At 34.8% G+C, this 14,834-nt stretch overlaps 1 protein-coding gene and 1 long non-coding RNA gene across 2 annotated transcripts; both read left to right on the top strand.

The window, feature by feature from the left end:
• Positions 1-1,070: 1,070 nt before the first annotated feature.
• On the top strand, positions 1,071-1,406 carry LOC128210650 (uncharacterized). The gene has a single exon (XM_052915003.1). It carries the CDS (start codon positions 1,071-1,073, stop codon positions 1,404-1,406), a length of 336 nt encoding a protein of 111 aa, XP_052770963.1.
• A 3,909-nt stretch (positions 1,407-5,315) lies between these two features.
• Positions 5,316-6,999, top strand: LOC128210187 (uncharacterized). Its single transcript, XR_008257113.1, has 4 exons — positions 5,316-5,486; positions 5,979-6,248; positions 6,539-6,643; positions 6,894-6,999. It is a non-coding gene; the product is annotated as an uncharacterized LOC128210187 (long non-coding RNA).
• The last annotated feature ends 7,835 nt before the right edge of the window (positions 7,000-14,834 follow it).

The following is a 14,834-nucleotide window of genomic DNA, read 5'->3' as shown; positions in this document are numbered from 1 at the left end:
AGTTGTGCTGGGGCTACAATGGCAGTCTTGTTCCCAATGGATGCTGTGGACAACATTATTAACAAAGATATGTATTATTTTGATCATTTTGTGTTTAAAAAATTGTTGAATGTAAAATAAATCAATTATGCATTTTAAATTATGGAGAAAGTTAAATGGTTTGCATTATTTGGATCATCATTGTTTTTATCTTTTAAAAAAAAGATGTTAAGCTTTAAATGAAATGATTTCACAAAGTAGGTCACTTCATATTTCAAGAGCGTATCATTTATCAAGTAAAATTGATGGACAAAATCTTCAATTATTTATTATTAAATTTTGGAGAAAAAATTAATTATTCTTTGTATTATTAATTTAAATTTGTTTTTAAAGAAATACACGAACACTGAAAAGGCATTTTCTGTTAGTTTTTGAAATCTTACAGTGAAAATGCTAAAAGGCACCAGCATTCTTTCCCAAGATTTCCTAAACCAAACCCATGTAGCAGAAAAGGTTTATTTCATATTTGTGTATATTAATATATAATACTTTTATATCAAAAATTGCACATTGGAGTGGCTTGATATGTATAATTTTGCATGTGGCTTGTAATAGACTGTTAGGAAAGGCTCATGAATTGAGAAGTGAAGAACAAATTGATAAAAAATTAAGTAATGTAAAAATATGTAAGTGTAATGAACAAATTTTAAATAAATTTTAAATGATATTAGTTATATAAAAGCATATTCATTAATATCTTTGATATTTGCTTCTTTAATTATGATATTTGTTTCAATTATGTATGAGTTTGATTACAATAAGTAACAGCATTGGTTCCATGTTTCAGTGTGTATTTGATAGGAAGTGTTCAACCAGTCAACAGGAAGAGATGATGATGCTGGTGGTAATGATGGTGGTGCTGGTGATGATGATTATGGTGATGGCAGTGGTGTTGATGATGGTGGTGGTTGATGGTGGGTGTGATCATGATGATGGTGTTGGCTATTATGGTAGTGGTGCTGCTGGTGCTGATTGTGGTGGTGATGATGGTTGTGCTGGTGATTATGATGGTTATGATGGTGGTTGTCATGATGGTGCTGGTGGTGGTCCTCGTTGTGCAAGTGGTGGTGGTCGTGGTAGTGGTGCTGGTGGATGTCATGATGATGCTGGTGGATGTGGTGCTGATGCTGTTGGAGGTGGTGCTGGTGTACCACGGTTGTGGTATTGGTGCTGGTGGTGGTCATGATGGTGCTGGTGGATGGGTTGCTGATGCTGGTGGAGGTGGTGCTGATGATGGTGGTCATGATGGTGCTGGTGGTGGTCAAGATGGTGCTGGTGGGTGGGTTGGTGATGCTGTTGGAGGTGGTGCTGATGCTGGTGGAAGTGCTGCTGGTGGTGGTCATGATGGTGGTTGTGCTGGAGGATGATCTGGTGGTGGTGGTGCTGGTGATGATGATAGTTGTGCTGGAGCAACAATGGCAGTATTGTTCCCACTGGATGCTGTGGACAACATTATTAACAAAGATATGTTTATTTTGGTCATTTTGTGTTTAAAAAATTGTTGAATGTAAAAAAAAATATGCATTTTAATTTATGGAGAAAGTTAAATGGTTTGCATTATTTGGATCATCATTGTTTTTATCTTTTAAAAAAAAAGATGTTAAGCTTTAAATGAAATGATTTCACAAAGTAGGTCACTTCATATTTCAAGAGCCTATCATTTATTAAGTAAAATTTATGGACAAAATCTTCAATTATTTATTATTAAATTTTGGAGAAAAAATTAATTATTCTTAGTATTATTAATTTAAATTTGTTTTGAAAGAAATATACGAACACTGAAAAGGCATTTTCTGTTGGTTTTTGAAATCTTACAGTGAAAATGCTAAAAGGCACCAGCATTCTTTCCCAAGATTTCCTAAACCAAACACGAGTAGCAGAAAAGGTTTATTTCATATTTGTGTATAGTAATATATAATACTTTTATATCAAAAATTGCACAAATTGCACATTGGAGTGGCTTCATATGTATAATTTTGCATGTGACTTGTAATAGACTGTTAGGAAAGGCTCATGAATTGAGAAGTGAAGAACAAATTGATAAAAAATTAAGTAATGTAAAAATATGTAAGTTTAATGAACAAATTTTTTCAATAAATTTTAAATGATATTAGTTATATAAAAGCATATTCATTAATATCTTTGATATTTGCTTCTTTAATTATGATATTTGTTTCAATTATGTATGAGTTTTATTACAATAAGTAACAGCATTGGTTCCATGTTTCAGTGTGTATTTGATAGGAAGTGTTCAAGCAGTCAACAGGAAGAGATTATGATGCTGGTGGTAATGATGGTGGTGCTGGTGATGATGATTATGATGATGGCAGTGGTGTTGATGATGGTGGTGGTTGATGGTGGGTGTGATCATGATGATTGTGTTGGCTGTCATGGTAGTGGTGCTGCTGGTGCTGGTTGTGGTGGTGATGATGGTGGTGCTGGTGATTATGATGGTGGTTGTCATGATGGTGCTGGTGGTGGTCCTCGTTGTGCAAGTGGTGGTGGTCGTGGTAGTGGTGCTGGTGGATGTCATGATGATGCTGGTGGATGTGGTGCTGATGCTGTTGGAGGACGTGCTGGTGGTGGTGGTGGTTGTGGTATTCATTGGTGCTGGTGGTGGTCAAGATGGTGCTGGTGGATGGGTTGCTGATGCTGGTGGAGGTGGTGCTGGTTGTGGTCATGATGGTGGTTGTGCTGGAGGATGATCTGGTGGTGGTGGTGCTGGTGATGATGATAGTTGTGCTGGGGCTACAATGGCAGTCTTGTTCCCACTGGATGCTGTGGACAACATTATTAACAAAGATATGTATTATTTTGGTCATTTTGTGTTTAAAAAATTGTTGAATGTAAAAAAAAATATGCATTTTAATTTATTTAGAAAGTTAAATGGTTTGCATTATTTGGATCATCATTGTTTTTTTCTTTTAAAAAAAAGATGTTAAGCTTTAAATGAAATGATTTCACAAAGTATGTCACTTCATATTTCAAGAGCCTATCATTTATTAAGTAAAATTTATGGACAAAATCTTCAATTATTTATTATTAAATTTTGGAGAAAAAATTAATTATTCTTTGTATTATTAATTTAAATTTGTTTTTAAAGAAATACACGAACACTGAAAAGGCATTTTCTGTTGGTTTTTGAAATCTTACAGTGAAAATGCTAAAAGGCACCAGCATTCTTTCCCAAGATTTCTTTAACCAAACCCGGGTAGCAGAAAAGGTTTATTTCATATTCGTGTATATTAATATATAATACTTTTATATAAAAAATTGCACATTGGAGTGGCTTCATATGTATAATTTTGTACGTGGCTTGTAATAGACTGCAAGGAAAGGCTCATGAATTGAGAAGTGAAGAACAAATTAAAAAAAAAAAATAAGTAATGTAAATATATAAGTGTAATGAACATATTTTAAATTAATTTTGAATCATATTAGTTAAATATAAGCATATTTATTATTATCTTTTATATTTGCTTCTTTAAATATGATATTTGTTTCAATTATGTATGAGTTTGATTACAATAAGTAACAGCATTGGTTGCATGTTTCAGTGTCTATTTGATAGGAAGTGTTCAACCATTCAACAGGAAGAGATGATGATGCTGGTGGTAATGATGGTGGTGCTGGTGATGATGATTATGGTGGCAGAGGTGGTGGAAGTGGTGTTGATGGTGGTGGTTGATGGTGGGTGTGGTCATGATGATGGTGTCGGTTGTCGTGTTAGTGGTGCTGCTAGTGGTGGTGATGATGGTGGTGGTGGTGATTATGATGGTTATGATGGTGGTTGTCATGATGGTGCTGGTGGTGGTCCTCGTGGTGCAAGTGGTGGTGGTCGTCGTAGTGGTGCTGGTGGTGGTCATGATGGTGCTGGTGGATGTGGTGCTGATGCTGGTGGAGGTGGTGCTGGTGGTGGTGGTCATGATGGAGCTGGTGGTGGTCATGATGATGGTGGTCCTGGTTGATGTTGTGATGGTGGTGGTGCTGGTGATGATGGTTGTGCTGGGGCTACAATGGCAGTCTTGTTAGTAGACACTGCTGTGGACAACATTATCAACAAAGATATGTATTATTTTGGTCATTTTATGTTTAAAAAATTGTTGAATGTAAAAAAATCCATTTTTAATTTTGGAGAAAGTTAAATGGTTTGCACTATTTGGCTCAACATTGATTTTTTTTCTTAAAAAAAACCGTCTAGCCTAAAAGAAATGTTTTCACTTAATATTTCATGAGCCTATCATTTATTAATTAAAATTCATGGCCTGTTAGGAAAGGCTCGTGAAATGAAAAGTGGAAAACAATTTAAAGATGATGATGATGATGATGATGATGATGGTGCTGGTGCTAATGATGGTGATGCTGATGGTGATGATGATGATGTTGGTGGTGCTGGTGGTAGTGGGTTTTGTAATGGTGATGTTGATCATGGTGATGGTGGTGGTGGTGGTGGTGGTGATGATGATGATGGTGGTGAAGCTGGTGGTTGTGGGGCTACAATGACAGTATTATTCTCACCAGATGCTTTGGACCACATAATCTACAAAGATATGTATGATTTTGCTCATTTATGTGTATTGAAATATGTTGAAAGTACTTTTTTAAATATGGAGAAAGTTTAATGATTTGCACTATTTGGATCAACCTTGTTTTATTGTTGTTTTTTTAAACCAGTCTAGTTTAAAAGAAATGTTTTCACTAAATAGGTCATTTTGTATTTCATGAGCCTATAATTTATAAATTAAAATATATTAATCAAATTTTCAACAGTTCATACTTAAATTTTGGACAATTTTTTTTTTTTTATTATTTATTCAAATTTTGTTTTTAAAGAAATACATGAAATCTGAAAAGGCATTTTTTGTTGGTTTTTGAAATCTTACAGTGAAAATGCTAAAAGGCACCAGCATTCTTTCCCAAGATTTCTTTAACCAAACCCATGTAGCAGAAAATGCTTTTTATTTCATTTTCGTGTATATATATATATTTATATGTAAATATTATATTGGACATAAATGGAAGGCTTAGATTGCATTAGTTTTAATGTGATTAATTATAAACATAGCAGTAGGAAAGGCTCATGAATATGTTGTGAAAAGCAATATAATACATAATTAAAGCAATTTGAATATATTTGTAAATAAAACATTTTTTTAATTATTTTGCTTATATATTTGCATATTGGACATTGATCATGTAAGTTTGAAATAATAATTACAGAAATAATTTAAATAATATGATTATATTTGTTGAATCATTCTGAACAATATACTAACATTTGTTTAATAATTATACGGTACTTCTTTTGATGATATATTGACCTTTTATTGAAATAGGTGACTGCGTCCGTTCTATATTTCAGCGTGTGTCGCACCATCTAGTCAGAAGTGATGCCCCGTACAATTGTGTTATTATGATGCACTTGCTTCGTGGCTGAACTGGATCATGTAAGCATTGTCTATTAAACTAATGGTTGACCATGATTGGTAAATACATGGTCAGTTGTAATAGTAATGTAAAATGCCAAGGGTATTCATGGAATGAGTATTTTTTCTTGCATGATAATGGATTGTCGTTAGCTCGACTTTTCAAACAATAAGGATGTGTATACTTCTCATCATGTTGTTCACAACCATCAAACAATTAGATTTTAACTCCATATCATCTTATATGCAAATTATGGCCCTTGTTTACTTTTGTTTTTGACAAAATATAAACTATAACATTAATGCACTCATTTCTAAGACTAAGCAGCATCAAGTTCATTGTGCTGCCCTGAGGCAGTTCTTGATGATGATGATGATGATGATGATGATGATGATTAACTTATCCATCATTTGGCCCATATGTTTAACATTTGTTGTAATTATTATACTTGGTTTAGTGATAAATAACTTTTATACTGAAATAAAGATCCATGCTTTGGTTCAATGTTTCAGTGTCCACAGAATCCACCATGCAACTGGAAGTGCCCCACCATGCAACTGGAAGTGCACCACCATGCAACTGGAAGTGCCCCACCATGCAACTGGAAGTGCCCCACAATGCAACTGGAAGTGCCCCACCATGCTACTGAAAGTGCCCCACCATGCAACTGGAAGTGCCCCACCATGCAACCGGAAGTGCCCCACCATGCAACGGAAGTGCCCCACCATGCAACTGGAAGTGATTACCCATGCAACAATGCTCCATCAGAGGCCGTGGCCATGGTAAGAATTAAAAAAAATTTGCTTGGTTGGATTTTAGAATTAAAATACGGTAATGATATTAATTTAAGGAAATATCATTAATTGAAATATCATTCTAGCTTTAATATCATTTTGTTCAACAATAATGATGATTATAAAAAGATGATGGTGGTGCTGTTGTTGATGAAGCTGTTGTTGCTGTTATTCTGAAGGATGATGCAACTGGTATCTTTGCCCTCAAGTTAGCAGCAACATAGTAATAAACATGGTTGATAGCCTTATTTAATTGTTGATGCGTTATATAATTTTAGCCCCAAGAAGAAAACACAGACCTGGCTTTGGCATAGAGCGCTTTTGGAGTTGGCCATGGGGACGCCTTACTGATGACACAATGGACTGATGTCTCACTGGATCAGGTAGGTGTGAATTGTTTATGAAACTTTATCATGGTATACATTGGTAAATAGTGTTGAGAAAAGATGTTTCAAGAGGCAACATATTATGGAAAGTTATTAATGGTCTTGCATAATGATGATAATGACAAAATATTTTTTCGATACTTTGCAATAAAATTTTACCGTTCTGTGATTCCAATGCCTTAATTAAAATGTTCAGAAAAAACATTTGAAATAATATTAAGTATTTTTCTTTTCTTTTTTCTTTCAGAGAAAACAATGGATGCTGTTTCACGGGAAACACTATGGAAACGAAAATTCAGGATTTGTGTTTATTGACAAGACCATTCTACATTGACTTTATGTGACATTCTTATATTAATGTGACATTCTTGTATTGATGCGGCATTCTTAAGTTCTTTAGGCTGTTTTCATCTTTAGTTTAGTTTAGTTGATGTGATTTCTTAGGTTGATATGGAATTCTATGTTGATTTGACATTCTTATATCGTTGTGGCAAATTTATATTGTTGATATCAATGTGACATTCTTATATTAATGTGACATCTTTATATTGATGTGGCATTCTTTTGTTGATGTGACATTCTTATACTGATGTGACATTCTTATACTGAAAATTATATGGATGATAAAATCATTTGTATTTGTTAAATGGAGCATGTTGAGAAATGTTTGTTATCTCATATTTGGAGGGTTAGTCTAAGAAACATTAAAGATGCACTCTTATTCCCACGTAAGATTTACCACAATTAAAACTTTTGTTTTAACATTCCAAAAAGGATGAATTAATGTCAAAAATAATGTTTTTTATAGAGGATACGGAGTTTAATTTGAAAGAAATGTGCATAAAACACGGTATTTCTACGTTCTGAGGCTATAGTAGATCCCAGTAAATCTTTAAGCATTCACCAATCTTAATATTTTTGCCTTTTCAGCTATCACAGATTTGTTGTCAGTAATTAATATTTTCCATAAATGCATTATTTAGTTAAGTAGTTAAAAGTTTATCACTGAAAATTTATGTTTGTCATACATGTGTATGTATTTATTTTGAATAAGATTGACACTTTAATTGTTTTCGCGCATTGTAACGAACACAGGTTTCCTCGTCCATTTAAAAAACAAAAACAGGGTTTTGCCTGGGCGGCTAGTAACCCTGAGAAAAATATTCGATCTTATCACTTAACAATGCATGGCGTAAGTTTTATTTAGCCATGTGTTTTACTGTGATAAAATCGTGACATGCTCAGTTTGGGGGTGATTATTATTCATAATTGTTGACTGGAACATTTGACACTCAGATATGTGTATGTGTGTACATATGTTATTTTAACTGGGTTCCCATCGTTAGGAAAAAAGTTGTTTTCTTTCAAGGTCAGGGATAAGTCATGGAATTTTGAAATTGGTCAGAGAAAAATGATTTTTTTGGCAAAAGTCAGGGAATTTTATGATGAAGGGACATTGGTCTTACAACTACTCTCATTTAGTGATTAAAGGCTAAGGCAGTTTCTTCCATTTTTATTATTATCATTATTAATATATATATATATACACATTTTGTACCTTATTAAATAATAGCTTTAAATTGATTTATATGCTTGTGGTTTAAGCTGATGCACTTTATTTTTATATCACAGAGTGTTTTTAAATTTGTGAGCAGTTTCTATGCATATAATACTTAACTGCTAATATTAGAGCATTGTAATGTCATGTATGAGCTTGATTTGTATGTTTATGATTCTCCTAATTCATTCCTAAGTATTATTATCAGTATTTAATCGCTTTACTGAAATGACCTTAAGGAGAATTTCTATGTTTATTATTTGTACAAGTTTTGTGTTGAATCCATCTAAAAATCTAACAGAGGAAAAAAATACACAATTAAGGGCAGGGTTTTTTTTTTCTTAATTTGATTGTTTGTCTTGTTTATACTACCAGTAGATACAAACATTTCATTGGCTGGATTTTTTTTATAATACTAATTGAATCTATGTGATAATTTTTGAGATAATACTTAGGATGAAGAGGGAGATTACAAAAAGAAAAAAGGAGGTAAGGGTTTGGCTATGGGGAAGGAAGGAGGCCAACATTTAAAATACATTTCATGCTCATATATGACCAGTATGTGTGGTTTTGAGCACGTGAATTGGTCAGAGAATTTGAATTTAGTCAGGGAAAAGTAAGTGAAAGGTCAGTGAACTTTGTTTTGCCATCTTTGTGGAAACCCTGTTTAAGCATTTGTTGTAAAGCTATTTTTTGTTGTCACCCCATGTTCATGTTGTTGCCTAAAATAAATAAGTCTCATAAGCAGTGTGTGTTTGCTTATGTTTATGTTTTTATTAAGGGTGTGTTGAGACCTGTTTCTTTGTCGGCTGTACTTATCTCTTAATAAACTATTTGTCTGGTATTGTATTTGTGTTGTTGTTTTTTGTTTTAAAAAAAATAAACCAAAGACTGTTAATTTGACTTCAAAATATATTTTTTTGAAAATTATTGATTATTTAATATACTGATAATCAAATAGGAGTGTTGTTAATGCTTTTCAATCCAGTGTATTCAACACAAGTGGATTTTTCAGATTCAGATTTTACAAGGCTGCCATTTTGAATAATCTTTACTTAAAACTTTTGCAAGCAACTAGTATTTAAGTATTAGTTTTTTTATTTATATAGAATTTGGTTTCTTCAGCTCCAATGATAAATTCTTGAATACAAAATTTTCTGGCATGATGCCTAGATTGTTGACTGTAAAAGTAAAGGTATTTTATGAACTCGATTGTATCAATATTTGAAGTAATATTATGGCAGCATTTGACGGTGTTTGAGCTTTGTTAAAACATGTGTTTCATGCCATGATTGTTTTTGTTTGAATTAAATAAATGTTAAAATTGTTATGTCCGTTTTGTTTATTTTCTCGCTTATTATATCAGTTTTGGGGAGAACTGTTATTTCTGAAGTATTAAGTAAGGTCCAAATGTCACTTTGTTAACCAGAACGGGAAAGATGTTTGCTTGAACAAATTGATTGAAACTTGGAACATGATCTCCTTGTTTTTTTTTATAATGCATCTACTCAAAAACTACTTGCAGCAATTTGAAAACTTGCTGACCAACATTCTTACAAAGTTTCATTGGTGTAGGAGCAATACTTATGGAGTTACATGCAACCAAAACAACTCGCGGGGTTTGACATGACATATGCAACTCATATACATGTTGATCAGGTGGTAAACAAAATCAACTTGCCATTTGTGATGTTTTTCGTGTGAATTTGAAATCAGCCAGTTTAAATTGCGCTCTCACACATTGACTTTTCCCAGTTTTTGTCTCCGAATCAGCTGATTTGGGTATCAATGCCTTCAATTAAGACATTTAAGATAAAAAAAAACACAAAGTTATTTAAATTAAAATAACATGTGGTTGACATCAAATTGTGACATTTCTACAGTTTGATGAACTGCAGCGGGTCTCTAGTGGTTATTTATCAAACAAAATCTTTATTATAACCGGTTATATAATTTGGCTGAGAACCCTCTACTTAAACTGCATTTCACAGAATATTATCTATTTTTTTATTATATCTCCTTTTAAGTTCTGAACAGTTGTTGAATACAAATATTTTGGTCACACTGGCAAACTAACTAACTACATAAAGATTATAAAAAACACGTTTATTTAAAAATATGATGAGTTTTTCCCCCTGCTTGCTAGCGGAATGATTTACCAAATCAGCATATCACTTAATACTAGGTTTTCCAGAGGAGAATATAACCAATAGTACCATATCTAATGTAAATGCACTGTAATGTTTAACCCTATTGATTCTGATAATAATTGATAGATCTGGCCGTTACAAAGTATAGGGCAGAACAAATGTCTTATGAGAGCAAATGCGCTGGTCATTTGAGCGTAAAAGTCACGTGGTATTCAAGCTAGGGTGGTGGTTTATATTGTCAGGCAAATAAGTTCTAGGCTTGACTATTGAAGTCTTGCCCCATGCAAACACGTGTTTGTCTTTTGAGCGGGGGACGTTAAGACACATACTTAATATTATAACTTTATATTGCATCACTCATAATGAAAAACTGTTCACGGTTATATGACCATATGCTTAGCTCTCAAATCATTATTCATGGTCGGGCATCTTGTCATATGCCTTTGAATAAAGAGATGCTGAAATTCACTTTGGAGGTTAGTTCTTATTGACCTAATTTCCTTTGACGTTGGCAACAGCAAAAATGAGTTCTAGTGGTGAATGTAATAATATTATTATACCGGAGAAAAGGAATCAACATTGATTCATACACAAGTTCCCAATAACCGAATTTTCCCAAAGAATATAAGTTCACTTGGTATTCCTTGGATACCAGATTATAGCTGTCTTCATTACTGAGCTAAGATAAACTAGTATAAATTTCTTTTTGTTAAACTTGTCTCAGAAGGGGATAAGTATTATGTCAAAACTGCACAAGGTGTAAGAGTTGAATGATGTTGTCCGAGTGGTGATGGTGTTGTATGAGTGGTCATGGTGTTGGCCGAGTGGTCATGGTGTCTGCCAAGAGGTAATGGTGTCGGCAGATTGGAAATGGTGTCGGCCGAGTGGTAATGGTGTTGTAGGAGTGGTCATGGTGTCTGCCAAGTGGTAATGGTGTCGGCAGAGTGGTAATGGTGTCGGCCAGGTGGTAATGGTGTTGGCCGAGTGGTCATGGTGTCTGCCAAGTGGTAATGGTGTCGGCCGAGTGGTAATGGTGTCGGCCGAGTGGTAATGGTGTTGGCCGAGTGGTAATGGTGTTGGCCGAGTGGTAATGGTGTCGGCCGAGTGGTAATGGTGTTGGCCAAGTGGAAATGGCGTTGGCCATGTAGTTATGGTGTTAGCCAAGTGGTACTGGTGTCGGCCGAGTGGTAACGGTACTGCCAAGTGGTAATGGTTTCGGCAGAATGGTAATGGTGTCGGCCGAGTGGCAATGGTGTTGGCCGAGTGGTAATTGTGTTGGTCGAATGGTAATGGTGTTGGATAAGTGGTAATTGAATTGGCCAAGTGTTGATGGTGTCGTCCAAGTGGTAATGATGTTGGCCGAGTGGTAATGATGTTAGCCGAGTGGTAATGGTGTTGGCCAAGTGATACTGGTGTTGGTCGTGTGGTAATGGTGTTGGCAGATTGGTAATGGTGTTGGCCGAGTGGTAACTGTATCTGCCAAGTGGTAATCATGTTGGTCTAATGGTTATGGTGTTGGCCTAGTGGGAATTGAATTGGCCAAGTGTTGATGGTGTCGTTCAAGTGGTAATGGGGTTGGACGAGTGGTAATGGTAAAGGCCGTGTGGTAATGGTGTCAGCCTAGTGGTAATGGTGTTGACCTTGTGGTAATGGTATTGATCGAATGATAATGATGTTTGCCGAGTGATCATGATGTTGGCCGAGTGTTAATGGTGTTGGACAAGTGGTATGGGGTTTCGTTTCCAGCTGCACATAGTAAAACCATAGTTTAAATTAGCAAAAATAGGCATTTCTGGACTTATGTCATTTATGTGTAACCTACTACAGTGATCAAATGATGTTATTTCATCAAGTGTTCTCAGAGCGATTTCGTATTAATGAGAGATTTTCAACAGAACGTTACTTTTGCTGGAAATCTCACATACCAAATGAAAGTGGAACCTACCATCTCAGGTTTCATTTCAAGATGCACATAGTTTAACCAGAGGTTGTGGCTTTGACCCCCACCTGATTCCGTCTTAACTTGATTACAGTCGAATCCCGATGGCTCGAACTAAAAATGGACACCAATGCTGGTTTCAACCAAGTACTTAGGGACACTAAAGTGATTCAGTTCAGCTTATATAAAACATTTACATAATCAGAGCTTTAATAAATTAGTATATTATTGAACTAAACTAAAATATTGATATGAGGCAAAACCATCCTTGACATTATTATTATTATTTTCACATGTCAGGGTATCAAAGATCTGCAAGGAAGTTTGCTGGATATCAATCTACTGCAGGGCTACATGGGCGAGAAAATACCTCAAGTCTGGCTAAACTGTGAGAGGAGAATTCTTGCAGAAAGGCTAGCCATTAGGTACAAAATCATTTGTCTCTTATTTTTGTAGTGGTTTAAGTTGATTTATAAGTCTTACTGGGCTTGAAGTTATGCTTGTATTATGCATTATAATTATAATGTTACAGTTATTGAATAAAATGTTATGAAATTGTCAGTCAGTCTATTTAAGTATACATAAAGCATCGATTTTAGTATTAAAGACACACCTTATAGGTTGATGCCATTTTTTAAATTTTATTTTAATGCATTATCGTGTTTTATGTATTTGACTTAAATGATCAAAACAAAATAAATGCATATGATTTAGGTACAAAATATAAGAGCTACTTTTTTACTGTGGAATTTGAGGCCAAGTATCCATTAACGCAATCAAGACAAAAACATTTTTTGGCATCAACCTACTTCCACTTACAGGTGAACTACATCAAATGGGAGGTTGCCATGGAGTATGATATGGTTCAGGGGATATACGACAAGGGTGATGTTCACATGGCAACCAAACTGCTGCACGATCTCGGGATGGTCAAATACTTTGACAAATATTTCCTCCGAGACCATGTGGTCATCAATCTACTGTTGATCGTGGATGTAATGGCATGTGTGGTGTCAGCTGAGAGTTCCCCTATTCGGGTATGTTCTCTAAAATGTTCACTTCTGGACATTCCATACATGCTTTATCCACTGCAAGCGTGAGTGTGCGGGGAAATTCCCCCTGCTTTTCACTCTGGCTCCCCTACAACAAGCGTGGATATCTCTAAAAAATAAATAACAAAAAATGAAAAAAATTGTGTGATTTTGAAAAATAAATGGAGACTAAATTGCTTGTTTCTACAAAAAATCTGACAACATAAACTCTATTCAGTGCTTTTCAATAAAAAAAGATTTAATTGAAATTAATTATTGTTACTTAAAATTAAGTTTAAATGAAAAATGCGATGGAGCAAATAATGATGAAAGATACCCCCCCCCCATTTTAGAGCAAAATCCCCTTCTTTTTTTACGAAAATCCCCTGGAAATCCAAATGTATGAGTTGTATGCCATCCTTAAAATATTGCCTGTGGCTCGATAGTTTTCAAGTGCATCTATTACAGTGGGAATTTTTGTTTTATTTGAAATGAAACAGGCAGGAAAATGGCTTATTTTGTGTAATATTTATTTCCATATAATTTTTACTGTTACAAAACAAATTACATATTCTTTCTATACTCATAACCCTCTTTCAAAGTAATATGTTGTGTCACTAGACATCAGCATCTCACATTTATATAATTTACTTTATATAATACATTTACATGAAATAAGATAACAACATCAGTTATTCAAATTAGTCTTTTGTATGTATGTATGTATTTCTTTAGACCTTGCGGTCAAGGATAACCAGTAAAAATGCAAGCACTTATTTCCAACGGGGTCCTTTGTTTTTGCTGAAGGGACAGCACACTGAAGAGACAGTGGTGGGATACAAGGAAGTGCGGGTGTGATACCCTAGCTCTTTTTCGAAGAGACCCCTTGGTTCTTTTACGTGCTCAGTGTAAAGCACGGATACACGGGGTACAACTCTCCTGGGTTAAACCAGTACTGAGTACACCATTTTTCCAAGCACTACCCTTTAAATGCCGAGCGACAGGCAAGGGAGCTACTTAATTGTACCAACTTATAACGTCTTTTGGTATGACGCTGCCAGGGATCGAACCTATGACCTCCCGCTCCGTAGGCGGATGCGTAACCACTTGCCACGGAGACGGTCATAAAACCCTTTTTTCACACTTGTTTAAGTTTGATATGCTGTGTTTAAGGTAAGCCAAATACACAAATATGTATCAAGCTAATGACAATATGACAGTGAGATCATTTTGGTTCACGACATAGATTGATTATGATCTTTATTAAAACGAGCCCCGCAGACCACTGGCTGACAAACTAACTTATGAACCACTATCACTTCAATAACTCACAAAGGATGGGAACACAACCATCATTTCACGAATAGATGTTTTTAGGACAAAGTTTTTTTAAGTTACTACTATAACCACATTGGGAAAGTCAGCTCTGCCTCTTAGCATTTTTTTTTTAACAAGACTTGACTGATTGAACAACTTTAGTTTAGGTTCACCAAGTAAAATTTCAGTGTAA

This window comes from Mya arenaria, chromosome 12 (genome assembly GCF_026914265.1).
Source record: "Mya arenaria isolate MELC-2E11 chromosome 12, ASM2691426v1".
Classification (NCBI taxonomy): domain Eukaryota; kingdom Metazoa; phylum Mollusca; class Bivalvia; order Myida; family Myidae; genus Mya; species Mya arenaria.
The sequence above is the reverse complement of the archived record's forward strand: the minus strand, read 5'-3'. Positions and strand labels throughout refer to the sequence as shown.